General features: G+C 37.2%; 2 protein-coding genes across 3 annotated transcripts; one reads left to right on the top strand and one right to left on the bottom strand.

Annotated features, from left to right (window-relative positions):
* Positions 1-419: 419 nt before the first annotated feature.
* LOC138910775 (uncharacterized) lies at positions 420-983 on the top strand. The gene has a single exon (XM_070201985.1). It carries the CDS (start codon positions 420-422, stop codon positions 981-983), a length of 564 nt encoding a protein of 187 aa, XP_070058086.1.
* Positions 984-13,542: 12,559 nt separating this feature from the next.
* On the bottom strand, positions 13,543-22,194 carry LOC104120509 (uncharacterized). Of its 2 annotated transcripts, none has more exons than XM_009632278.3 (4): positions 21,660-22,194; positions 19,971-20,066; positions 16,752-17,214; positions 13,543-15,180 (listed from the first exon to the last, which is right to left on the bottom strand). In XM_009632278.3, the coding sequence occupies exon 3, from the start codon at positions 17,189-17,191 to the stop codon at positions 16,778-16,780; it is 414 nt and encodes a 137-aa protein (XP_009630573.1). In that variant the 5' UTR covers positions 17,192-17,214; positions 19,971-20,066; positions 21,660-22,194; the 3' UTR covers positions 13,543-15,180; positions 16,752-16,777. The 2 variants fall into 2 exon arrangements, with proteins under 2 accessions (XP_009630573.1, XP_009630571.1); XM_009632276.3 differs by having other exon boundaries at positions 13,543-15,175.
* Between the last annotated feature and the right edge of the window lie 4,348 nt (positions 22,195-26,542).

The raw sequence follows: 26,542 nt of genomic DNA, 5'->3' as shown, positions 1-26,542 counted from the left end.
TCACCACCGACAAGAGAGTTGATCGCGGCCAAAATAACAAGTCATTACAGGACAAGGAAATATCAATTTTTCTGAGTACAACATTAACGTCAGCATACTGGAGCTGGTGTCGGTTATGAGGAACATTAAAGAAGCATAGTTCCGGAAGCCAATGAGATCTGATCCCAACCAAAGGGATCCTAACTTGTGGTATGAATACTACAGGACAAATGTCACCGGAGTAGGGACTGTCGGCATCTGCGCGAAGAGGTGGCGACCTTGCTGAAAAACAGCCATCTTAGGGAATTCTTAAGTGATCGGGCTAAAAACAACTACAGTCGCAATCGTGATAATCCGGAGCCTTCGAAAGCAGGAAAAGATCCCACGTGCCTGACGATCAACATGATTGTTTTTGGGGGGGAGGGGGGAACGAGATTAACATGGTGACATTTACGGCGACAAAAAAAACGTCAGTGACCCACAGCAAGAGACTCCGAGAAGTCGCTGAAGATGACATTACCTTTACGGAGAAAGATGCAAATGGACTACTGCTTTCGCATAACGATGCCCTGGTAATCTCTCTAAATGCCTTAAATTTTAAAATTAAACGTGTTCTGGTGGATCCAGGAAGTTCGGCCAACATCATACAATGGAGGGTGTTGGAGCAAGCCAAGCTCACCGGAAGCATCATTTCGGCCACAAAGCTCATCGTCGGGTTCAACCTAGCAAGTGTAACAACCCGAGAAGAGATTATGCTGCCCACGAATGCCGAGGGGGTGATGAAGACGACCCTTTTCGAGGTAGTGGATGGCTATATGGGCTACAATATTATCTTGGGTAGACCATGGTTTCACGAGATGAAGGTTGTACTATCAACATATCATCAGTTGCTGAAATTCCCCAACTCCCAGGGAGTTAAAGAAATAAGAGGTAACCAACCGGCAGCAAGGGAGATGAATGTAATTTTGGTATTCAGTAGCAAAGGTAAAAAGCCTGTGGCATAGCAATTACGGGAACCGGCACCTGCTCCCGAGCCGAGCGAAGTCAACCACGGGAAAAGTCATCAGAATCCTATCAGGTACCAAGGTATTTTCAGGTACTAGAAGAGAGGGACGCAAAAAAATCTATAGCAGAGGAACTTGAACAAGTCTCATTATTCGAAAAGTTCTTAGAAAGGAAGTTCCACTTGGGGACAGGACTGCACCCCGATCTAAGGTCTGGTTTTATTGAATTCCTTAAATTTAATGTCGATTGTTTTGCATGGTCACATGTTGATATGATAGGTATACTTCCAGAAGTGGTCGTACACAAACTAAGCTTGGATCCCAGTATCCTCCGGTAAGACAGAAAAAACATCCTGTTGCCGAGGTCAGAAACAAATCTATCAAAGAAAAGGTAAATCGCTTGCTTGATATCAGTTCAATCCAAGAGGTAAAGTATCCTGATTGGCTAGCTAACGTAGTAGTAGTTCCTAAGAAGAATAATAAATTTTGCATATGCGTAGATTATATGAACTTAAATAAGGTATGCCCAAAAGATTCGTTCCCATTGCCAAACATTGATCAAATGATTGATGCAATGGTCGGACACGAGTTAATAAGTTTTCTCGATGACTACTCCGGGTACAACCAAATCAAAATGAATCCGGAGGATCAGGAAAAAACTTTTTTTATCATGAATTTTGGCATATATTATTACAATGTGATGCCCTTCGGGCTAAAGAATGCCGGATCCACTTATCAACGGCTCGTGAACAAGATGTTTGAAAAGCAAATAAGAAAAACCATGGAAGTTTACATAGATGATATGATTGTTAAGTCTTTGAACGCAGGTGATCATCTTAAACATTTGCAAGAGACTATTGACATCTTAAGGAAGCACAATATGAAGCTTAACCCCGAGAAGTGTGCGTTTGAGGTCAGCTTCTTTAAGTTCCTGGGATTTCTGGTGTCACAAAGGGGGATCGAGGTGAATCCCGATAAAATTAAAGCCATCGAAGACATCCCGGACCAGTTGTCGAGCGTGAAGGAGGTCCAAAGGTTTCCAGGGAGACTGGCTGCTTTGGGCAGATTCATTTCACGGTCTTCAGAGAAATGTCATCACTTCTTCTCGTTGCTCAAAAGGAAGAACAACTTCGAATGGATCCCGGAGTGCCAGCAGGCTTTGAGGGATTTGAAAAGGTATTTGTCAAGTCCTCCGTTATTGTCAAAATCGGAGGAAGGTGAACAACTACCGATATACTTAACGGTCTCGGAGGTTGCGGTAAGTATTGTTTTAGTCCGTGAGAATGAAGGTACGCAATCTCCTATTTACTACGTTAGTAAAATTTTAATGGGAGTAGAAACTCGCTACCCACATCTGGAAAATTGGCCTTAGCCTCGTAGTAGCCGCTCGAAAGCTAAGGGATTATTTCCAATGTCACCTGATAGCTGTGGTGACCACTTTTCCCCTGTGGAATATTCTTCATAAACCTGAACTCTCAGGTAGGCTGGCCAAATGGGCCGTCGAAATGAGTGAATTTGACATAGAATACAAACCCAGGACTGCAATTAAGTCATAGGTTTTGGCCGACTTTGTGGCCGATTTCAGTCCAAGACATTTACCTTTGGCTACCAAAGAAGCAGTAATGGTATCGGAATCGACATTAGGAGTTTGGACCTTATTCGCGGACGGAGCTTCCAATGTGAAAGGGATTGGGCTCAGCATAGTATTAATCACACCCTCGGGAGAAACCCTGAGGCAAGCCATAAGAACCGTTCCTTTAACTAAAAATGAAGCGGAGTATGAAGCTTCGATTGCAGGACTCAAGCTAGCTCGGGGACTAGATTCTAAGGTCATCGAAATCAAGTGCGATTCTCAATTGGTAGTAAATCAGGTATGCGGGATCTACAAAGCCAAAGAAGAATGCATGCAATAATATATTATAAAGGTTCAGGCTCTACTCGCTCGGTTCCAGGAGTGGCCAATTACGCACATCCCAAGGGAAGAGAATGCAGAAATAGATGCACTAGCCGACCTTGGTTCATCTATGAAAATGAAAGGATCAGACTCCAAGACGATCGTGCAGCTTATGCACTCGGTGCTAAACGCAGATAGTTATTATGAGGTAAATGCGACCAATCTAATCTGGTACGAAGAAACTAGATTATTGACTCTCTCGAGCACGGAAAGTGCCTGAAGATCCCAAAGCATCTCGAGCACTACATATTAAAGCAGCTCGATACAGCTTCAAGGGAGGTCAATTGTACAAAAGATCTTTCCAAGGCCCATTGGCCCAATGTTTGGGAGCCTCCGAAGCTAATTATGTTATGCGAGAAGTCCACGAAGGGATTTGTGGAAATCATTCAGGCGCAGATTCCTTAGTACTAAAATTAATAAGGGCAGGATATTATTCGCCCCGGATGGAACAAGACGCCAAAATTTATGTTCAAAGATGTGATAAATATCAATGCTACGCACCGTTGGTACATCAACCAGTAGAGCCATTGCACTCAGTTTTGTCACCATGGTCGTTCATGAAGTGGGAAATGGATATTGTCGGACCACTACCAGCGGCCCCCGATAAGGTAAGATTTCTTTTGATTTTAACTGACTATTTCTTTAAGTGGGTTGAAGCATGTCCTTACCAGAACATCGGCGAATGTGAGGTGGTAGATTTCTTGTGGGAGAACATTATTTGTAGATTTGGGATACCAAAAGAAATAGCCTGCGACACGGGCCACAATTTATAGGCGCAAAAGTCACAAGTTCCTCGAAGACTTGAAAATCAAGAGGATCACATCATCACCCTATCATCCGAGCGTAAACAGCGAAGCAGAAACAACGAACAAAGTGATTATACAAAGTCTCAAAAAGAGACTGGAAGCAGCTAAAGGTAAATGGCCCGAAGAGCTGCCAGGTGTACTATAGGGGTACCGAACAATAGCCAAGTCGAGTACGGGGGATACTCCTTTCTCTCTTGTATACAGAGAAGAAGCCCTTATCCCGGTGGAAGTATGGGAGCCTACCTTGAGATATTTCCAGGCAAACGAAGAAGCAAACAATGAAACAATGTTAGTCAATTTAGAGTTGCTCGATGAACGCATGGACGTGGCGCACGCAGGGATGGCAGCCCAAAAGCAGTGAATAGAAAGATATTACAATGCAGGGAAGCACGTAAGGATATGGGAGACTTGGTTTTAAGGAAGGTAACTCAGAACACCCGGGAGCTCAATGCAAGGAAGCTAGGTCCAACATGGGAAGGCCCCTTCTGGATTTCAGCTGTTACCGAGAAAGGATCATACAAGTTATAGAATCAAGATGGAGAAAAGTTGCCAAGAAACTGGAACGTGGCACACCTCAAGAGATACTATTACTGATGAACATCACTTGTACTGAAAGTATGTGCTTCACTCTTTTTTTCTTCGTCCAGTTTTTGTCCCAATTGGGTTTTTCTTGCAAGTTTTTTAACAAGACAGCAACGGAACGCATAATACAAAGGAAGCTTCATCAACAGCAATAAGACCTTTAAATGGAAAGGCACACAAGCGAAGAACCACTACGAAGCGGATAGCTAGCCATTTGCTCAATAGCAAAGTTCCTATCAGGAAGTAAAATTTTGGTGTAGAACAGAGATTACCTGATCGTTCACAAGTGAAATCCACCGGGGTATTGTTAGTTAATCTTTGGCTCGATAGCATAAATTCCTAAGGGGGAGTGAAAATTGCTATCGAACTGAAGATTATCTAGTAATTCACTAGTGGAATCCTCGAAGATGTAAAACTTCCAGTGTTCAAATTCGCATTCTTCGCTTTCGAATACTGGGGGAATGATACGAGGATACGGCAACAATGACTTCCACGTTACTCGGAATACAAAAACCAAAAATATAATTATATCATCGAGACTGGGGGATGTGCAGCCAGCCCCGAAGAAACAAGTTGTACAAGTTAGCCACAATAAATAGAAATTTCTTTCTTTTTAGCACAACGAATGCTTATGTACTTTTGAAAATTGAAGGAATAAAATAAAGTCATTTTATTTCTGTCTTGTTTCTTGTCTGAACGATGAATTGATTTTATCATTTGAAAGTTAAAGAAGTACTTCAAATGTTAGTGCCGTAATGAACAGGAGACATCCTCTTCAAGAGTATAGTAAACATAAGAGGGCCCTCTCTTATGAAAAGCCTCATGTTAAAGGGTTGATTTCAGAAGAACTTGTGCATAAAATCCAAACGCTTTCGGGGGAAATACACCCAAAGCCTAGCACAATTAGACGCAAATGCTTAAACAAAAAAAGATGCAAAGAGCAAAGTTGCACAAATATTTAAATGAAAATATGTAGAAAGGGAAACTTATATGATACTTGAACGAAAAAGTGATTTTATTTACAAAAAATGTGCCAAACAGCACAAGTACAAAAGTTTGAAAGCAAAAGCTAAGTTGTTTCATCTCCGGAACCCAGAGGAAGAGAAGCATCTACACCTCTAGGAGAATCAGGTAGATATGGTGCCAACTCGATATTTTGGCCTTCGACATCATTACCTTATGGTTCCTCTTCAGTTTCTGAGAACTCAGAACCGGAACTAGAAGAATCGGTAGCATCAGGCCGAGCCGAAAGACCCATTTTCGCAACTAACTCCAGCTCACGAGCCTTAGCTATTTCGCATCAAAGTCAATGACGCCCATTTTGGCCTCTTACAAAGTTTTTCTCCTCATGTTGTACATAGCATATGTTTTTTCAACAATGAGGGAAGCCGCTCGGTGCTGAAGTTTTTCCTTAAGCTAGTTGACCTCAGCAGAAAGATTTTCCCGCGCATACCTAATGGACCGAAGGCTGATATCAAGATCACGGATAGTGGAGCTAAAAATTTAGTTATGTTCAATGGTCCTCTTATGCTTTTCTTCCAATTGCGCATACTTCGCCCCAGCAGCAGCAAGCTCTTCAACTTTGGAGTTTAAGGTCGCCTCCAAATTATTCAATCTTTCAGCGAAGGCAACCTCACGATCGGATGCAGCAAGAATGACATTATGAATTTCAACATATTTGGCCCTAGCCTCTTCAAATTTAGCCCACAACGGGGAAACCTCCTGGCTAAGGGTCACTACTTCTTGCTCGCTTTGCTGCAACCGAGACTCCAACTCAACAGCCTCAGCAGCTCGAGCTTCTAGTTCTGAGAAGCAAACAATAGTTTGATCCCGCTCAGAGGTAAGTACCTCCTTTTCACGAACCAGCCTCTGAAGACCCTCAGAAGCAAGGAAGTTGGCCTATAAAATAAAAACGCAAGTTCAAGATCCTACATATCAAAGATAGAAGAAATAATGTAGGGAACAAAGAATATACCGCTGTTGCGTTGTACATGGCATTGTTCAACAAGCACTCTCGAGAGAGAGTTTATATCTTTTCCCAATCTTTCTCTGAAGCGAGGGGCTTCAGGTAGTTAGCAAGTTCCACCTGCCGGGACAACATATTGCATCCAGTGGAAATCGAGAGGGTGGCGCTCCTCCTCCTTTGGGGATCTTCTGAGGGGGCAGCATAATTTTTGCCCTAGGTTCCCATAAACTGGGGACTGGGGAAAAGGGACATATTCCTCCCGGGCAGTTGCGGCCGACGGAAATGATGAAGCAGCTGCTGGTGGTGAAGGCAGAGTTGGAGTAGAGGGAGATGAAACTGATGGCGTTGAAGGATGAAAACACGGTAAGCGCAGTGCTGGTCGTTGGTTGTTCATCAACCAAAGACGGTAGAGACCATGTACTCAGCCTCACGGTACCGGGCACGATGATTGGGATTCGGAAGCAGGAGTTGGCATTTTCCACCATCTCATACTCCCCCGAGAGTGCTGAGGCATCATCTTCGGTTAGTATAACTAACTCAACAGATTGAGCAGTCTGTTGAGCTGAGAAAGGTCGTCGTCTTCTATGTAAAGAAGCCCCCTCCTTGCTAGCTTCTCCATCATCGCCAATCATCACTGTGTCTATGGCATGCTCGGGCGGAGAGCTCATCACCACAACTTTCGGGGACGATTCGGGAGCGGCACTCTTTGCCTTTTTATTCTTTCCCTCTGTCGCGGAGGAACGCCTTCTTTTTGGTTGCTTGTTCTCCGACAGAGGACTCCGAGAAGAAGCACTTGCATCGGAAGCAGACTCGGAGATACCTTTTCATGTAAAAGCCTCCTACGGCAGCCTTGCCGCGTCACCAGGATTAGCCAAAATATCCTTCTCGGGGACGACAACTGAGCTCTGTGGTAGACCTGAATTCAACAAGAAAGAAAGGGAGTAAAGGTTTCGCTAAAGAAGAAGGTTAAAGAAAAGCTGGAGATAAATTACGAGTCAAATAAAGAGATTTTGAGAAAGTTTGGAGAATTAAGAAATGTAAATGAAGAAGTTTGATGCGTATAAGTAAAGGAATAAGCTGCTAAAATCGTGGCCATAATTACCTCGATAACCGGCAAAAGTGATGCTGAATTGTGGGATGACGCGTGTTCGGGGCATTAAATACAGAGAGACGTGCGTCTAATTAACCGCTAGAAACTTTTCAGAGGGCGTTAGAAAGTTTCCCGCCAAAAAAGATATTTGTACTAACTTCCTGGTGACACAAAGTTATGCCACCGAAAAGCAGGGGGATTATCTATATGGGGTAAAATATATTCATATTTAATGATCGCATGAGAAAGTGAACGTGGAACCGAAGACAGAAGATAGCTAAACCCGAAGGCAATGATCTCGTTTGTCATCGGAGAGAATGATATTCATAAAGATAAAATAAATGTTGTCATCCGGTAATATTCAATGAAGATATTCTATAGCATTAAGTGCATGATCTATTACAAATAATATGGTATTCACTACCCATCATTACATATTCTTCAATGGCCCTCATAATTGTCATTAAAGAGGAGCTTGATCCTAGGACCTTGTTCCTTAGTGTAACTATAAATAGTGAGCTCTATCATCATTGAAAAGAGATGATATTCTGACAAGCATATAATATACTTCATCTAAAGCTCAAATAATATTTTACTTTCTTGCTTATTTGCATTGTTCTTATTGCTCCCGGTAGCTCTGCGCCCGAAACCAAGATATCTTCCGTTTATTTCAATTTTACAGCTAAGTCTTATATTTCTGTGAAATTCAACTTTTATTTTTGGATATATATATTAAGTTGCATTATAGGCCTCGAACATAGAGAATATTTGTAAGAACCAAATTGTCTTCAAGCCTGCGGTTCCTTTATAATTGCTACCGCGTTGTTTCCATTCCGCAAAGTTAGGGGGCATCTTGGCATTTTTTGCAAGTTACTTAAAAGTTTTAAACTACTTGTCGTATGATTCGATGCCCCTGTATCAATGATCCAAGATGTATTTTCACACTTACCTGTCATCTTCTCACTTGAATTTAGCTATTGGTAATATTGCAAACAAAATCTGCCACAATTTCCTACTAAAGCCCGATTTTCACCACGTCCATTGTCAGTGCACTTAGTCCGTCTCCTGCAGCTTGCACTGCGTTTGCCCGTACAACACCTCCGCGATCGCATCCTCCATTGGGGTTACCTTTTTGTGGCTAATGTTGTCTCTTACCGCGACCGTTAGTCTTCCCACCAATAAGCAAAAAATTATTTTCTGCATCGTACTTTGGTCGTTTGCAAGAAGAGGAAATTGTACTCTTATCCTTTCTTCATCCCGATTTTTATACAATGGTGCACTTTGTACTTGAAAAACCATCATGTCATTACGCTTATCCCTTCTTCGAGCCATATCTTTGATCATTCTTCCTGAATCATCTTTGAGGTAATCTCGATTCAATGTTGGCAGTGGATCCTGGGAAAATAAGTTTGATTGCAACATCCCTTACATCGTCTCATCCAATCCCAACAGGAAAAGATGCACCTTCTCCTTTTTGACTTTTCTTCTCCAAAACTGTACCAAGATCACTAGTGCAGGTTCCGCACTTGCAAGCTCTCACAAGCTTTTTCCACAGTAATCAACTATAGTCATACCTTTTTGTTTGCATTCTGCAAGATCAGCCTTCAATTGATGTATCTTCGGCCATGAGTGATTATTGGAGATTATTTAGGTAGGCTCTGAGATTATTACGTTATGTCCTATATATACAGGGCAATAAGGAGCAACCCTAAGTTAGGTTAACTAATTACAGAATATTACTAATACCATATTTACAACAAAAGTGGCTTCGAAGCATAATCTTGGGTGTGAGGCACTGAGGATGGCATTGAATTTTGGGTGCTTTATCGGGTACTGGGTACTGAGGATAGCACCCAAGATATACACACATTAATAACTAGTGGTAAACAACTTTGAAGCTTTAAATTTGAAAATTGGGGTTTGCGAATTTATTTATTTTTTTGATTGGATATTGTTCTAAATGACCGAGAATTTTCTTTGGAATTTATATCTCAATTTTGAAGGAATTTGATGAAGATTCGAATTGGTTTTGATATGAATTTCATATTAAATTCGACGAGAAAAACATAAATAAATTATATATATTTTGTATGTCTAGTGTACAAACGACATAGAAAATGCATACAACTTGAATAAGTATATGCAAGTTATATATATTTGACTAAATTTTGTACAATAAAAAATTGTATACAAGTTATACATTTTAACCGAATTCTGTACAATAAAAAGTTGAATACAAGTTATATATAAATTATATATTTTTTACCGCATTTATATATATTTTATAAAAACACTCTAGCTACTTTTTGTACATAGAATAACCTAGCTAAAGCGGGTAAATATTATCCTAATTTTGTATCTATAGGAAAACAAACTTGTTAAATAATCAATTCATGCGCCAGTTTGTAGATCGCGGTCTCACACACTAATTTTTACAGGTTTCGTTTTAGGCCAGCCACCCTACCTGAACCAATTATCATATCGATCCCTAAGCCCCATTGCTGAAAATGCTCGGCGTCAAAACTGTATGTGGAGCTTCCGCAACCTTCCCGCACGATTGGAGAGCGTTGAATTAAAATGAGAGATTTATTATACATTATTGCATGCACGGGAAGCTCGCTCGACTCGTTGCTTGGTCAGGCTCGTAATTCATTTCTGACCCGTCAAAGAGTTTAACTATTATGCAACGGCAATATAAAAAATTTACCCTATCAAATCGCTTAAACTTCAATTAAAGGTAAATTTTATAATAAGCCTGGATGGCTGGATTAGTAATTTGCGAAACATGTCGAGTGGCCTAGCTATTACAGCACATAAAATTACATTAATAGTGTAAGAATACTTTATATTGCCACTGTATATAAGTGACATTCATAACTAAAAACCAAATAAGAGGTGCAGTTTGACATTGTACGGATACCCCTTTTGCTTATGATTTTCTTGACAAGAGTGGGTTGCTCCAGCGGTGAGCCTCCTCCACTTTCAATCAAGAGTACGGGTAAGGTCTGTGTATATATTATTCATCGCCAGACCCCACTAATAAAATTATATTATGTTGTTATTGTTGTTGTATTCTCTGTTGATGGTAGTATAGCAACTTCGCCGTACGCGGAGTAAACATAGTTAGTACTTTGCATAATATAATTTTTGACATTCCCACTTCAATTAATACCTTTCAACTATTGGTACATCAGAAGAAGAATTAATTTATTTTATCTTTGCAATAGGGATTTTTCTAAAATTGACTAGTTTATGTTTTACTTGACTCATCATAATCCAAAAGGACACCACACACATGTTGATTTCAAACCTTATTCTTATAATAGGAAATTTATACTGGAGCATTCTACTGGGCCCTTGAAAGAATAGGTGAAGAATCACTTTGTGTCTTCTATTTCCTTAAACATGCATTACTTTCGTAACGCGGAGGAAATCAAAATTACATCATAAGCATCGAAAGCATGCAAGTCTATCACGTAACCAACTTGAAAATAGTGCTCCTTATTACTTAGACAAATGACAATACTCAGTACAAGTACTGAGAATTGGCACAGAAATATTTTGAACTTATCGACATTTTTGACAATTATAGTCACAAGTTATATGATCAAATTACATAATCAAATTTTACCCTCAATGAAATTATAGTCAATTGTGACTTGGAATGTAATATTGAATTAGTCACATTGCATTTCATTTTGAATATTGAATTACAACTAACTATACAGTATACACTTATTTACAACTAATCTACAATTTATCTACAATTTTTATACATTATTTTTACCCAGTTAAATACAACTACAATATCATACAACTTAAATACAATTATTATACAAATTTTATACAATGTGTCTTTTGTATATTTTGTATCTGATTTGTATATATTTTGTGTATGGTGTGTGCTTCTTCCTCTCTAAAATTACAATCAAAACTCACTCTCTTAATACAATTTTGATACATATCAACAACTTTATGTAAAAAGATAGTATTGATAACTTAAGTACAAATTTTATACAACGATTCATACATAATACAACTATTTTTTAACTTTCATACAATATTCAAATAAAAAAATATATAGAACTACAACAAAATACAATTTACCTACAACTTTACTACAATTTCGTAAGTATATTGAATGTCATGTCTTCTTTCTTCTTTTTCGAGTTTCAATCTGAAATTCAACCAAAATCAAGTCTAATCTTCATCAAAACACCCTCAAAATTGAAATATAAACTCCAAACAATATTCCCAATTATTTGCAAAAACACTCAATCCAAAAAATAATGATTTTTGAAAACCCAAATTCAATTTCAAAACTTCAAAGATGTTTAATGACTGTCAATGGTGGAAACTCTATATAGCAAGAAATCCATTGATGAATTACTACAATATCTTCATCTTGAATTTAGTAATTCTTTTCAATGTTTGTAATCCACACTTTTGAGTTGCAATCTTTGTTATGTGAACTCTAAATTTTATAATAACCAATTAAGTGTGAAAGTTTCACTGCCAGAAATCATATTCTTTTATTAAGATCACACTACTGGAAAGAAAGCTATACGATGGGTACACTGGAAAAAGCAGACAGAGACACGAAGAGAGAGAGTGAACAAGTATAAAGGAGTAAGAAAATAATTGGTATTCCTTATTCAATTCCTAATATAAATGGATACTCATTTAAATCTTATTTGTATATAATTGGTAAATTTTTGGGACAATTGGTTCCCAAAGCTGCTGATTTTGGATTTTAAGTTATGAACATAATATAAGTATTATTGAAGCTATAAAACACAGTAAACTTGGCATGTATAAGTAAGATTCTAGGAGACATGTTTCATCCAAGATTTTTTATTATTTCGGCTAGTTCCTGAAATCGCACTGAAATACAAATTTCATAACACCTTACTACCCCCTTAGAAACGAAGGATTTCTTGGAGTAAATTAAAGAACTCCAATGGCAGAAGAGGCAATATTGGAGGACAATAACAATGATCCATTTTCAAATACACTAGCTCGAGTAGCTAAAAGTCGAGTTTGTCCACCATTACCATTTCCCTAGATTTTTATTTTTTTTTGCAAATATACTACTAGGTTATTCACCTAGTAGTCGTTATTATTTAATAAATCCCAAATCGGGTCAAAGTTACAAAATGTTCAAGTAAAACAACCAAAAATACGAAAAATAAATCCAACGGCTATTGCTACCAAATAAATGTAGCAGTAGCCTAAAGATAAATTAAAATACAAAGGTAGTAATTTGAAATATCCAAATGTTGACAACGCCAATGAATTAGCACACCAATTGCAAACAATTTGTTGTAGCGCCTTCAAAGCTCTCACCAGACGCCATTTGTTGCAATACAAAGGAGTATATATGTATAAATACACTATTTGCAAAGCAAAGCATTTCGGACATCTTCAGTTTATGGCTGAATACTTCCAGCAGTATTGTTGATACAGGACTCATGTGTTTGAGATTTCGTTGCTGTAGATCCTTTTTTCAGTGGTACATTCTACCAACAACCCATATTTAAGTGCCTCTGACCAATGAGCTTCCTGTTGTGTATTGAATGCTGCCTTGTTAAAGTATTGTTGATGTAATTTCTCTAACCAAACCCAGAATGAGTATGGTAACATGCTAATACCTCTAGGAATTGATTCGAAAAGATACATACAGTTAATATCTTCAAAATACCTTAAGCAGTTGAGAGGTGTTGGGCAGAAACAGTAGTACTTGTTCTTCCTGTGTAATATTGCTCTGTTGAAGTAGTCGCAGAAGCATACATGCAGTTGCAGCCTCAATGAGTACTTATCGATTTGTACTGAAACCATGTTGAAGTATTGATGTTGTAATTTATATATCAGCCCCCACAATGTGCATGTTATTATATTTATACCAACTGTGAATTGACACAACCAGAGACAGACATTCAACAACTCCAAAACCAAATGTGTTGTGCTTTAACTGTATTGTTCCATGTTGCTGGGAATTCTCTGTTCTCCAACAGCTCCTGCTCGATTCCAGCCTGATATTTCTAAGGAAATTTTGTCTGTTGATGTATTGGGGTGCAACCAAGGGTCGCCAGAAAATTATACTCCGTATAAGGTAAAATATTATTTGTTATTGATTAAAAATAGACTTTGAACACCCTTACATAGCCCAAATGCAAAGGTTTGAACACCCTTGTTGAATTTCCTGGCTTCGCCACTGGTATTGGGAGATGCTCAATTGCAAATACTTATGTATTCTTGCTGGAGAAAAAATAACTTGTAGCACAATGTCAATTGTATCCATTCAATGCAGAAGCAGTAACCAACTGAAGCTATCTGCCACCTGCAAAAAGTAGCAAACAAGTTAGTAGGACAAATTCTGCTACCAGGTTCTTTTGTGTTCTGGTAGCAGTGAGTAATATTGGTTGTTGATTGTCGATGGAATGCTGTGGGTTCAGCCTTGTTGGTATGTCATCGTTGTATGTCATCAAACCACCCCCAGAATGAACATGATACCATGCTAATACCACTGAGAAGCTATGTAGTATCTTCCAAACCACAGGATCAGTAATGCAGCTTTTATTGTATGATTTGGTTGTCATGTTGATGGTCATGAAGATGATGTAATCACAGTAGCATTGAAGTATCAGTTGACAAGATACATTGGGATGATTTTGTGCACGATCAGCTGTAGTAAACCAATAAAGGCCTGGTGCATTCCTGATTGAACTGCTGTATAGTATCTTTCCAGTTACTGCTGTATTACTAGCTGAAGGATTCCAGAAATTCCTGATCGAACCAATTTTGAATGCTCTCCAGTTGATCTCCAGTTCTGTTATTGCCAGTGTATGCTGCCATTCGAACCAATTATGATAGATTCCCATTTTTAAAATTCTGTTTGTCAAACAACTGCTGCTCGTGTGCTTCATGATTTTTCGGCGGAAATATCCTGTGTTGATGATGAAGGTGAGAATCACAGCTGCACTATGTATCTTTTCTGAGAAATCCCTATTGTGTAGCAAGATGTCCAATGGATCCATTGCAAGCAGATGCATTAACCTATCTATAGAACGTGCAGACATTAGCAAACATGTTATGATTAAAAATTCTGATTTTAGCTTCTTGGTTTTTCTGAAAGGAGTGGCTAATCTTGGGATTTGATTATTGGATGAATGTTGTGGCTGCTGTCTTGTTGTCAATTGGGTGATGTAGCCACAGCAGCCAAGAAGATTTATTAGCCAAAATCCATAGCATTTGTTTTGTGCAGAAGCATTCACAACCAACCAAGAATTGCCTGATGTACTCCTCGTGTCAAAGCTGGACAGTATCATCCTGTTTACTGATGTATCAACTGCAAAATGATAACCCATGCTGCAAACATTCCTTGCAGCTGTAGAACTAACCATCTTCCTCGAGCAGTTGACCACCAGCAGCCCAAGTGTTTTATAGAAGAAAACAGAAAAATCATGTGACCACCATCCCTTGAATATGTATAGCAGAATACAGAAAACAACTGCCAAGGAGTCAACTGTTTGTCCAAACTTCCAATCTGTTGCAGCTTGTGAGCCTCAAAGCCAAATGTTGATGTGTGGGGATGTGTAGCAGGTCAATGATTTGATAGCTGAGGTAAAAACTGTCCTTAATCATGTTAGGCCCCAGTTTAATATTGTCAATCATGGAAAGTATTTCTGTTTCTTGCGACCCTAATCCTTAGATTAGGTATTTGACTCTTGTCTTGATTAATCAGTGTCTTTCAAGCACTAGGTAATTCATTGAATGGTTGGAATTCTAATGTACCTGCACTAGAAAAGGCAATGTTAGCTAAGTAATCTGCTACTGAGTTCCCCTCTCTTAGAACATGCTGAAATGTCACATTGAAATGGTCCTTCATGTCCTTGATCTTCTTCATTTCTTTCCCAATACTCCAAGGTACCTCCCACTCTCTCCTTTAATTATTTTTTTTAGAACAAGTGAATCTGTTTCAATGACGAGGGGGTGTATTTGCATTTCCCTTTGTACGGATTTTTTTTTTTTTGGGGGGGGGGGGGGGGGGAGGGGAATTGGAAAAGAAGGTTTTACTAGAAAATAAGTGGGGTGGGAACGCCAAAGGAATAACGCAGAAGATATAAGAGAAGAAGGAAATAAATCAAAGATAGAAAACTCTTTTAAGTCATCCATTAACCTGAATGGATCAGTACAAAAATAATAATGCAAAAAAATATAGTAGTACTATCAAAGTATCAAGCTATATAACAAGTTCACTTTTGAGGCTCCATTTTCACATTATGTTGCTCGATGAAGTGAATCTAGGTAAAGCTGTGACATTAATTCATTAAATTAGATGTTTCACATTTTTGGGCTAGGTAGGAAAACTTTACCAGGCTTGGGGTGTGTTTGGTATGACGGAAAATATTTTCCCATTTTTCACTTTTTGGTTGCATAAAATAGTTTACTCCACCTACTCTCACATCTAACCCCAACCCCATCCCTCCCCCTTCTCTCGCCTACCCCGCCCCCTCCCCAAAAAGTTTTTTTTCAGATTTCAGTTTTTTTTCTTTTCCGTCACCGCTACCCCCCACCCCACCCCACGGCAATTTTTTTCTTATATTTTCAGTGCTGGTTTTTTCATTTTGTCAGTTTACAGGTTCAAAATTTTGCGAGTTCCAAAGTTATGAGTTCATAGGTCTACGTGTTTGGAAGTTTGCAAGTTTAGAAATTATAGAGGTTACGGGTTCAAAAGTTTGCGGGTTCGAAAGTTTAGTGGTTCAGAAGTTTATCAAATTTATGGGTTAGGAAGGTAGGTGGTTCGAAAGTTTATGGCTTCATGAATATTGTATCTAAATTATTTATGAATACTCTTGAGAAGTTATTTTCCTTAATTTGCGTACCAAACACCGGAAAATGAATAAGATTACTACTTGTTTTCCAAGAAAACATTTTCCGTTATACCAAATACACCCTTAAGGATGTTTTCTCATTCATTTGAACATTGAAGCAGAGTAAGCTGATAACCAAACAACCACACACAAGATGAGACTCAGGTCAATCCAGAGAAAAAGAGGCTGAGGCTCAGGTCAATCCAAATAGAGAAAAAGAGGCATTACTTTCTATAATGCGCAGGGTATATCAGAAAAAAACTAAAGGTTTTACACTTTGGAAATCAATCCCCGCAATCATCAGTACACTGCATCATAAAACCCTTCAAAAGAATCTGCGCTCAATAGACTAACACATTAAAATCATATCCAATGAAATCATCGAATGGGTAACTCCCTACTTCGGTGTTGATTATAGCCATATGACCTTTGAGATGCTTTTTTGCTCAAGTTAGAAAAAATGCGACCATCTAGTAAGAGAGTTTAAAGGAGGGCACCTGTTAGAAAGAAGATTGCCCGATACTCAACTCATTGGTGGAAACACTCGTGAAAAGGGAGAAATAACAGCCTCTGGCACATATATTTTAGAGTTGCTGGGATCAGGGGCCCAACGTATCTCACTCATGTTTGGTGTCTCCACGTAGGCCATGGTAAACTCTCCCACCTTTTCAGCCTTGCCTCGCTTACCTGCCCTTATCAGTAGGTTGTTGCGGTTATAAGAGAAGATGCCATTTTCTAACCGGATAATGTCCCCAGGCTCAAAAGCATAACACTCATCACCCCACATCTGAAAGTGAACTGCAGCTGTCTCATCCGCCACCAGTGCCAAACACATCTTTTGTTGCCCTTCCAAAGCTATCCTCCCTTTTTCCAAGACAATGAATTTTGTGTTTATATTGTTCAATGCAGCCGGTACAATGTCTTTCAGAGACTGCATCCTTTTGCACTACGACACAATATCTGCAACCAAAGATTTCCAAACTGCCCTAATAACCAGACACAAAGAAAATCTAGGAAAGTAAACTTTCTCGTGCGCTCTTTTTTCCCAATCAAGAAAAATGGTAAATGTAGTTTTTGTTTTATTTTATCATTTCTCTCACTATGATAACTGCATAATAGATAATACTTAGAATCCCTAAAGAAGGTACATCTTATCTGTTTGCATGTCACTCTTCTATCGTTTTCAGTTTAAGAATATAACACAGCCCCTTCCCATCTTTCCATGCAAGTTATGGCCAAATGTCTGATTACGTTTTTCTCCTTTAGCAAATTTAGATCAGAATACAAGGACAACCCTCTAGATTTGCCAAAATTCCAAATACCTTACTCATGTTCTAAAATTAGATACACCCCTTAAGTTTTGAGTTTCAACACACACACCTACCAGGCTACCATAGACCAAAATTTGACATGGATTAGTCAAGAGACTAACAATATTTTTCTGTCTTTTTCAAGAGACTTACATTATTTTTCTGTCTTTTTCATTATTATTTGTTCTTTAAGGATGTCTCTAGAAACTAGCATTATCTCTGCTTTCCCAGACATCACTGAATTTATATGGATCATTTCTAAAGCTGGATTAAACATAAGTGTTTTAATAACCAAGAAATCTTCAAGTGCTAGTGGCGCACAATATGAAACTCGGTGGATAATGGGTCTGTCCCTCTACCATTCTCCACTTAAACACTAAGCTTTTTGTTTGCCGCAGAGTTTGAACTCGTGACGTGCCATGACGTGACCCTAGCACATCACGCTCGACGCTCTTACTACAAACCAAAGCCCTTGGGAAAATTTTCAGAAACTTTAGTTAGAAATACCTAATGTATCATCATGTTAAACTAAAGATCTCGATAATAAGAAGGATTTGTGCTACTATCACTTTCTTTATGTTAAAATTATTTGCATAAGAATGATTTTGCTCCATGCTTAAAACTAAAATAGTTGAATCGAAGCTAATCAACTTTTATTGTGTGTGATATATCATATAAGCTGGTTAGTTAGATCATTTCTGATCCCTCCCATTTTGTGTTTCTCTCTTTTCTCCAGGTTTTGGTTTCTTCTTCACAAATCAAAGAAATATAGGTTATCACAAATCAAAGTAATGTATCATCATGTTAAACTAAAGATCTCGATAATAAGAAGGATTTGTGCTACTATCACTTTCTTTATGTTAAAATTATTTGTATAAGAATGATTTTGCTCCATGCTTAAATCTAAAATAGTTGAATCGAAGCTAATCAACTTTTATTGTGTGTGATATATCATATAAGCTGGTTAGTTAGATCATTTCTGATCCCTTCCATTTTGTGTTTCTCTCTTTTCTCCAGGTTTTGGTTTCTTCTTCACAAATCAAAGAAATATAGGTCATCACAAATCAAAGTAATGTATCATCATGTTAAACTAAAGATCTCGATAATAAGAAGGATTTGTGCTACTATCACTTTCTTTATGTTAAAATTATTTGTATAAGAATGATTTTGCTCCATGCTTAAATCTAAAATAGTTGAATTGAAGCTAATCAACTTTTATTGTGTGTGATATATCATATAAGCTGGTTAGTTAGATCATTTCTGATCCCTTCCATTTTGTGTTTCTCTCTTTTCTCCAGGTTTTGGTTTCTTCACAAATCAAAGAAATATAGGTTATCACAAATTTCACATATGCCTACTTCTTGCGGTAAAACTCTAATTTTATAACTTATAAAAATAAAAATAAAAAGATAGCCCGCAGATGATGCCTTGATATAGGTGAAGTTAGGGGCATTCATCGATATCTTCAGTTCCATTTCTAGAAAAATTGGATAGCTTGTTTGCCAGATTTCGTAAAATTGCAAACCCGAACCAAACAATAACTAGTTCGGTTTGGTTTGTAAAGTTAGGTTTGATTAAAAAGATTTGATTCTTTCAAATCTCCAATCCTTTTCCCCCAAATTTTGATCCTGCTCCAACTTGGGTAAAACTACGTTTTTACTATTGGAAGTGTCTGGTGACAAGGTGGAGGACGAGCATGAAAACAGTGTTCCTTTAGGAGGCGGATCTAGTATTTAAACATTATGGGTTCGAGTACGCAATTCTACCACAGCCCATTTAATTTACTAAGTTCGAAATCTAGTATATGTACTCATTTAGTGAATTTTTGAACATATATACAAGTCCGAGCCAATGTTACTGGGTTTGGCAGAACTCCTATCAACCACTACACCAGCTCTGGTTCCTTATATTTCTACCTGGATTTTTTAAAATATTTTAATTCTTTATTTTACTGATTCTAAAAAAAGTAGTATTAGGTAATTCTTGGAATATCCTGTTAGTACCTTAGTCCTTAGCAACATGACAGAACATACACCTGGCTTGGTTACATTTTTTTTTAAAACGATCAAGAAAGAAAACAACTAGCAACCATAAAAATATCATCAAAATTATTCATTTAAAACGATGTAGAATCAGAATTCAATCACAAAAGCACGTGAAATGAAAATGGCCAAAACAATACGAGTTTTTATTCAGAGAAACATAAAACAAGAGAATAAACAAACAGGCATTAAAAACAGTAAGAAGCAGCAGCAACTTAGCAGATTAAAAATCAAACAACACGAGTGAAAGCAAACAAAACTCTTTCAATTAAAGAACGAAACTTCCAGTAAAGTAAACAATAAACAAAGCTTCCTTTTAAAGATGAAACGAAAGAAATAAAAATAGTGAAATACATAATCTTACCTGGACGAGTGATTAGAAAGAGACACGGCTGGGACCGCTAGACGACTAGTCAATGACGACGAGGATAGGGAGTCACGATAAAACTGAAGTCTGAAACTGAAGTGAACAACAAAGTAAGAATCCTAGCTTTTGTTAATTTCGTTTTGCTTCCCTAGTGTCAAAAAGGCCAAAGCAAATTCGGAAACTGAAACATACAGCTAGTAATTGGCAAAAAAAGACAAAGTTAAGTCAGTAAGAATAATCTAAGAACACAAACTGATGGAAATTGAAGGTAAACAAGGAAAAAATTCTAATTTATCAACATAAACTAAAAGGACGGACCCAATTTCTTACAGGAAATCAAGCTAATTGTCAAGTAAGGCAAAGTTCAGTCAGTAATAAGAACTCTTAAGCACAAGCAAGGGATGGTCCGGATTCTCAAACTAGAAACGAACCAAACAGTGAAATACCCAAAACCAACTGTAAGTACAATCAATTTTAAGTGGTGAGGATTTTTCTTAATTGAAGAAACCGCACATAATCATATAGAGAGCAAAGATATAAGAGGCAGCAGTGTACACTGGCAGCGAGGCGAGGGGCTTAGGAATTGAGGGCTATTTATTTATAGCTTTTCAGATTTTTAATTTCTATTTCAATTCAGGACCCTTTGAAAATTTTGTTCTAACACTTAAAACACAGTAAACTTTCCCAAGGGCTTTGGTTTATGCTGATTTTGGATTTAAGTTACGAACATAATAGAAGTATTATTGAAGCTATAAAACACAGTAAACTTGGTTGTTGAAAGGCATTGTTCTTATGTCCTTTTTGCACATATTGTAAATAAAAAAATGAGATTATGCTCATGTTGTATGGAAAACTCTTTTGATTATGATTATCTATTTCGATTTGTTTACTATCATTGCTGCAATTGAAAAAGAAAAAGGCTAAATATCAAATATATTGGGCCCGTGCTGGCACGGGCTATCCCTACCTAGTACTCAAATAGAACCTCGGCTTTTTCAAAGGGTCCTGAATTGAAATAGAAATTAAAAATCTGTATAAAGGATGTTGGTTAATTAATGTGGGCTACTACTGACTTTGATCAAAATAGTGATAAGAACAAATGGGCCGAATGGGGTTAGTTCGCGTGGATTTCAGGCAATGCCCACATTTGAGCAACACTGCCTTAGCATTGGAGTCAAGGGACTCCAGTTAACAGGGTTGGACAGTCGCGGCGTAAAAGTGGCCAGGCCCAATACACACATAACACCAACAGTTTTCACAAAGTTAGCTCAACACATGTTCATTTCAAAGTTACCAGATTGGCTACATTCATAATTTAATTACAATGAACCGTAACATGAAGATGGAAAATGAATACTGATTGCTTGAAATAGTGAGTACCCATCTTAGAGCTTAAATGGCTATGACAGTAAGCATTAAACTATCCATAACCAGTTGAATATTTCATTTTCTAACCCACTGATACTTTCAAAGTTCAACAAAGGGAGAGTCTCAAACCAATTCAGCAACTATATACGCCAGATCCAACAACAAAACATAATTATAAGACAAATAGTATCACAATTTTAACAGAAGAAACTATTCAAAACGCAACTCAACAATTGCACATAATAAGTCTATGCAATTTGGACAGAATTATGACATAAAAAGAGAGCAAACAAGAGTAACATGGAGGTATAAACATACCTAGCTTGCAAGAAAATAACCAAAATGACTAAACGATGGTTTGAAAGTAGAGGATGAAGTTCAGAAACTCCAGAAACAAGCAGATCCAACAAATTCAACAACTTCAACAGCTCAAACCACTTAGAGAAATCCCAGAAAACGTGCAGCAATTGAATGAAATCCGAAACCAGCTTTAGATTCTGTTTTTATTTTATTTTAGTTTTAGTTTTTCTTCTTGTTTTGGGGGTTCTTTGTTTTTGTTTTCAAATCTGAAAATCAGAGATTGAATCTAGATTTTGGTATGAGAAAATGAGAAGAAAGTGAGGAATTGTGTGTGTGAAGGTGGCGGCTCCCATGGTTTTTTGAGCGAGGGGATCCGGTTCTTCAGAGGAAATGGCGTTAGGGGAGGCGGCTGCTAGTAGGGTTTTTTGGTGTAGAAGATAGATGGGGTCTGTTTGAGAGAGAAGGGGAATTGGGGGGCGGCTAGGGTTAGGTAATTGGGGGGGGGGGGGGGGTGTCCGTCTCTCTAGGGGATTTGGGGAAGATGGAGTTTTAATGAGTGAGGGGAAGGGAATGACGCCGTTTAGGTTTTCCACGGCATCATTTTGAAGGACCGGGCAGGCTGGGCAATCGGGTTTGGGGCAGATGGAGGGAAATTGGGTAAGAGCTGGGCCCAAAAACTGGCCCGCGTTCGAATTTAACCTCTAAAGAGCCACTCTTTTCCTTCTTTATTAGGCTTTGCACAATTAACCACTTTAGACTCAACAATCTAATTAAATCCCATTTTTGTATGGCTAGCCTATTTATCTATTTTACCTAATGATGGACTAATGCAACTAATTAACTAATCTAAGAATACAATTTGTGATTTTATGTATTTAACTAATGCATCTAACGATGAAATTAAATCCTAAAAATGCAACTAAAGTGTTAGAATGCAACAAGACAAAACATAAAAAAATATTTTTTTGACGTTTTGTGATTTAAGCTATTCCTAATTAGGCTAAAGAAAAATGCAAAAATGCAATATATTGCAGAAAAAATAAATAAAGAAAAATTCTTTGACAATCCTATAAAAATCTAAAACAAGTAGAAAACTATTTTTTGACTTTTTAGGAGCAATTTTATACGCCGGACAAAAATTACATGCTCACAAGTCTTAATTTTGTTAAAGTGTTATGTAACATTATTGCCTTGATTTGATGATTGTATTTGTATATTTCTATCCCATTACAACGATCATTTGTTCACACTTAGATACCTTGTGTTTAAGTGAGAAGTTATTGAAATGTTGTATGACCCCAGAAAACTTTCTCGATATATTATCCTTTGATGTAGTGACTTTCAATTTTTTTGACTATTGATTCATGATTTTTTTTTATGAGCAAGCCATTCTGTTAGCTAATTCGTTATCGTTGTCATAGAAGTATAGTTATAAATTTCTTGTTATTCCACTCGGAGGGACTAAATCATTTATAAAATGGTACATCTTCCCTTGAACTCTAAATGTATAAATACCACAATTTTTTTTTGCTAATTCTTTATCATAATTTACACCAAGTGATGTAAATGCAAAATATTATTGTATGTTCTGATATATGTTCGAAAATGTTTACATTCTTCGGTAGTTCTTAAATATAATTTTTGCAGTTCAACCGGCATTTCATGTGAAACTAACTTGATCGAACCATTATTACAGCAGAATACATGTGGTTCATATTCAAATCTTTTTGCACCGCAAAATTTATAATTAGGAATAGCCTTCAAGGGAACATAATCAGATTGTAATCAAAAGTGTTTATTCTTATACTTGTCCTTTTTTTTCAATTTGTCCATCTTCTCTACTCTAGTTACTTAATTTGCAGCATGCTATGCATGTGTTCTTCATTGCTCTTTTAGATAGACGCTCTTTCACTCCCATATTTGATGCTAAATGAAATGATAAAACTTTAAGGTGAATAGTTAAAGGAATTTTCGACCATTTTAGCAGTTACCTCTCGCATAAGTACGAAGAATATAAGGTCTTATCTAGAAACAATATGTTTTTTTCAAACATATAGCTTTCCTCAAGCTCAAGAGTTAATCGAGGAAATTCCATTTCCATTTGGCATAAATATATGCCGCCTCCACAAATACCTGAGTATTTGGACTACATAGCACAATGCACTACCTCTTGTATTCAAGAAACCTAAATTCTTAACCATACCTCAAAATGATGTCTAAAAAGGAAAATAAAATGCAAATTAGAGTAAACATGATATAATTTAGCCATAATTGGTTCAATATTTGCAGGGAAGATCAAATTATATTTACTACGTTGTTACTCTACTTTGGGTACTTGAAGCTGGAGCAGTCTCATCACTTGCTTTTTTTGAGGCTTTAATGGATCTTTATGACAGTGTTGCTCCGCACCAGTCCTGTCAAAATTATCGTGTACTGGCGCCACACAACTTACAAACAGTTTTACTAATACACAAACAAAACTTCAATGTAGAAATCAAAACTTTACAATTCCAGAAAGGTGCAAAAGGCAAGAAATTCCAACCTTAAGCTTGCTATTATTAAATATTCTCAAATTTGATATAAACACAAAAAGTTCAACGATTAAACGCAACATAGTAAAAAGCAGAGCTGTTGAACCTAGTCTATTTTTTAATTTCATTAGAAATTTTGGAGCATTTAGTAGTACTATTACTATTTTAACGGGCACAAACTTTCCCGACCACGAAATCAAAACATGTGATATCATCTTCGTTTAGTACCAGTGTTCTACTTGATTCAACCTTCTCCCATAGTTATTGAGAGGTCATATTTATATCGCCCGGGATGATGTATTTTTTCTACATTGAACTTCTAAAAATAGATCCAACTAAAGTGTAAATAAAACACGAACGTCGCACTAAAATGTACTTTATAACACACAAAATGAAGGATAATCGCATAGACAAAATTCCTATATTACAGTTAGAGAAATACAATTATCCACAAATAGAACTAAAGATTAACTTGGTTCTTTAATTAAGTTACCTCGATTGAATCCCAAGCAAAGATTACGACGATTCCTTTGTAACATGAGTTGGTAGCGAGTTAACTTGTCTCACAAATCACGTACAATTTTTCTCCTCCTTTCTTGCGTGACTTGGTAGCGAACAGAAGCTTTGCCTTGAAGCCTAACTCTTAAATAAACAAAGAGATTTCGGAGGATGAAGGTGGGCTTGTGGCCAAGAAGCAACAGAGCACACAGAGAGACTACGGAGAGGGAAAGTAGAATGAATTGCAACAGTCTGTTCGTGCTTTAGGTTAAGCTCAAATTACACAGAAGACAAAAACCACAGACACATGTTTTGTGAATTGGGTGGACCCGTGGAAGAACTGATGCGGTGACGATCCAATCTTGAGATTAAAGCACACGTTTCATTAGCTGTTGTTAAAGGTCCATATTACCCTTGAACAAAAATTAAAATACATCTAAACAGGCATGTCGAAACTCAAGCTGCACTTTACTAGATATACAGGAGTCCCCTTGTATAATGGTACACGTTTTTCAGGCCAACTCTACTTTCACCTTAGGGAGTGAGGGCACGCACCAATATTTTCCTAACACGTGTCAAATACTAAAAACAAAAGATTAAAAAAATTAAGTATATTTTACCCACATTCCCAAAATGCTTTCCAGTCCCTTCCCTGCAAACCCAACCCGTAACCTCCCCCTCATTTTCTCTCTTGCCACCGCCAACCACCAGCATAACAAAAGGCCACCCTTCATCTAATTTACAAAATTAAATCAATTTATGTAAGGGGCAAGGAATTCCATGGCTAATTTCACTACTAATTTGTTTCATCAGAGAGAAAAAATCCAATAAATATAGATTCGATTTCACAAATATTCATTTCATCTCCCAAAATTTGTAATCGAATAATACAAACATTTTGAATCGAAGCACCGATGACTTTGTTCTTCCTGAACAGTACAACAACAACATACCCAGTATTATCCCACATTGTGGAGTCTAGGGAGGGTGGTGTGTACGCATACCTTACTTATACCTTGTGAGGATTGATATGTTGTTTCCAATAGACCCTCGGCTCAGGATAGTATGATGTTGCATCCCGTACTTTAATATTAGGATAAGTCGTAGTAATCCATATGAGCTTGAAGGGATTAAGACCATTCATGAGATTATAGAGGATTTGTGACTATGTTATTGTAAGACCCCATAAGTTTAACAATATTGATACCGTTATATACATTTGATGTGGTATTTTGAGTGGAACATATTTGTAAAAAGTTTGAAAAATATGATAATATAGTTATTAATATTACTAATTTCGAATATGCTTTAAATTATACACATAATATAAGAAAGTTTATGAAATTTTCTTTATTGTAAAGATAGAAATTATTTTCTCACTAGAAAAGAAGGTTATCTTTTTACCATTTTAAGAATTAAGCATACGAAAATTTGTACTCTTTATACGAGATTAGAAAAATTAGAAGTTGAAAAAATATAATATTTAATGAAATAATAGTTTATGTATTGATTTTATATGGTACCACCTGACCATGATAGTATGGTACATAAAGTGTGTTAAAAGTGAGTAATATTTTAAGTAATTTGAGATAATTCTTAATTAGGTGGATAATTGGGTAATTAATGATTTTAGTGGAAGATTAATTAAAAGTTGGATAAGGCCTAAAGTGGCAGCCCCCTAATTCCAAAAATTGATGACTCTTAATGCATTTGATAAAGTGGCATTTAGAGAAGACGTTTGGCTAAATAATCAAACCTTGCTCAAATTGGTAACTCTTAACTATGATACACCTCCCCCCCCCCTAAATTCATTAAGGAGAAATGTATAGCTAACAGATGGAATTCTCATTCTTAAAGCTTCAGCAAAGCTAA

This window comes from Nicotiana tomentosiformis, chromosome 1 (assembly GCF_000390325.3).
Source record: "Nicotiana tomentosiformis chromosome 1, ASM39032v3, whole genome shotgun sequence".
Lineage (NCBI taxonomy): Eukaryota > Viridiplantae > Streptophyta > Magnoliopsida > Solanales > Solanaceae > Nicotiana > Nicotiana tomentosiformis.
The sequence above is the reverse complement of the archived record's forward strand: the minus strand, read 5'-3'. Positions and strand labels throughout refer to the sequence as shown.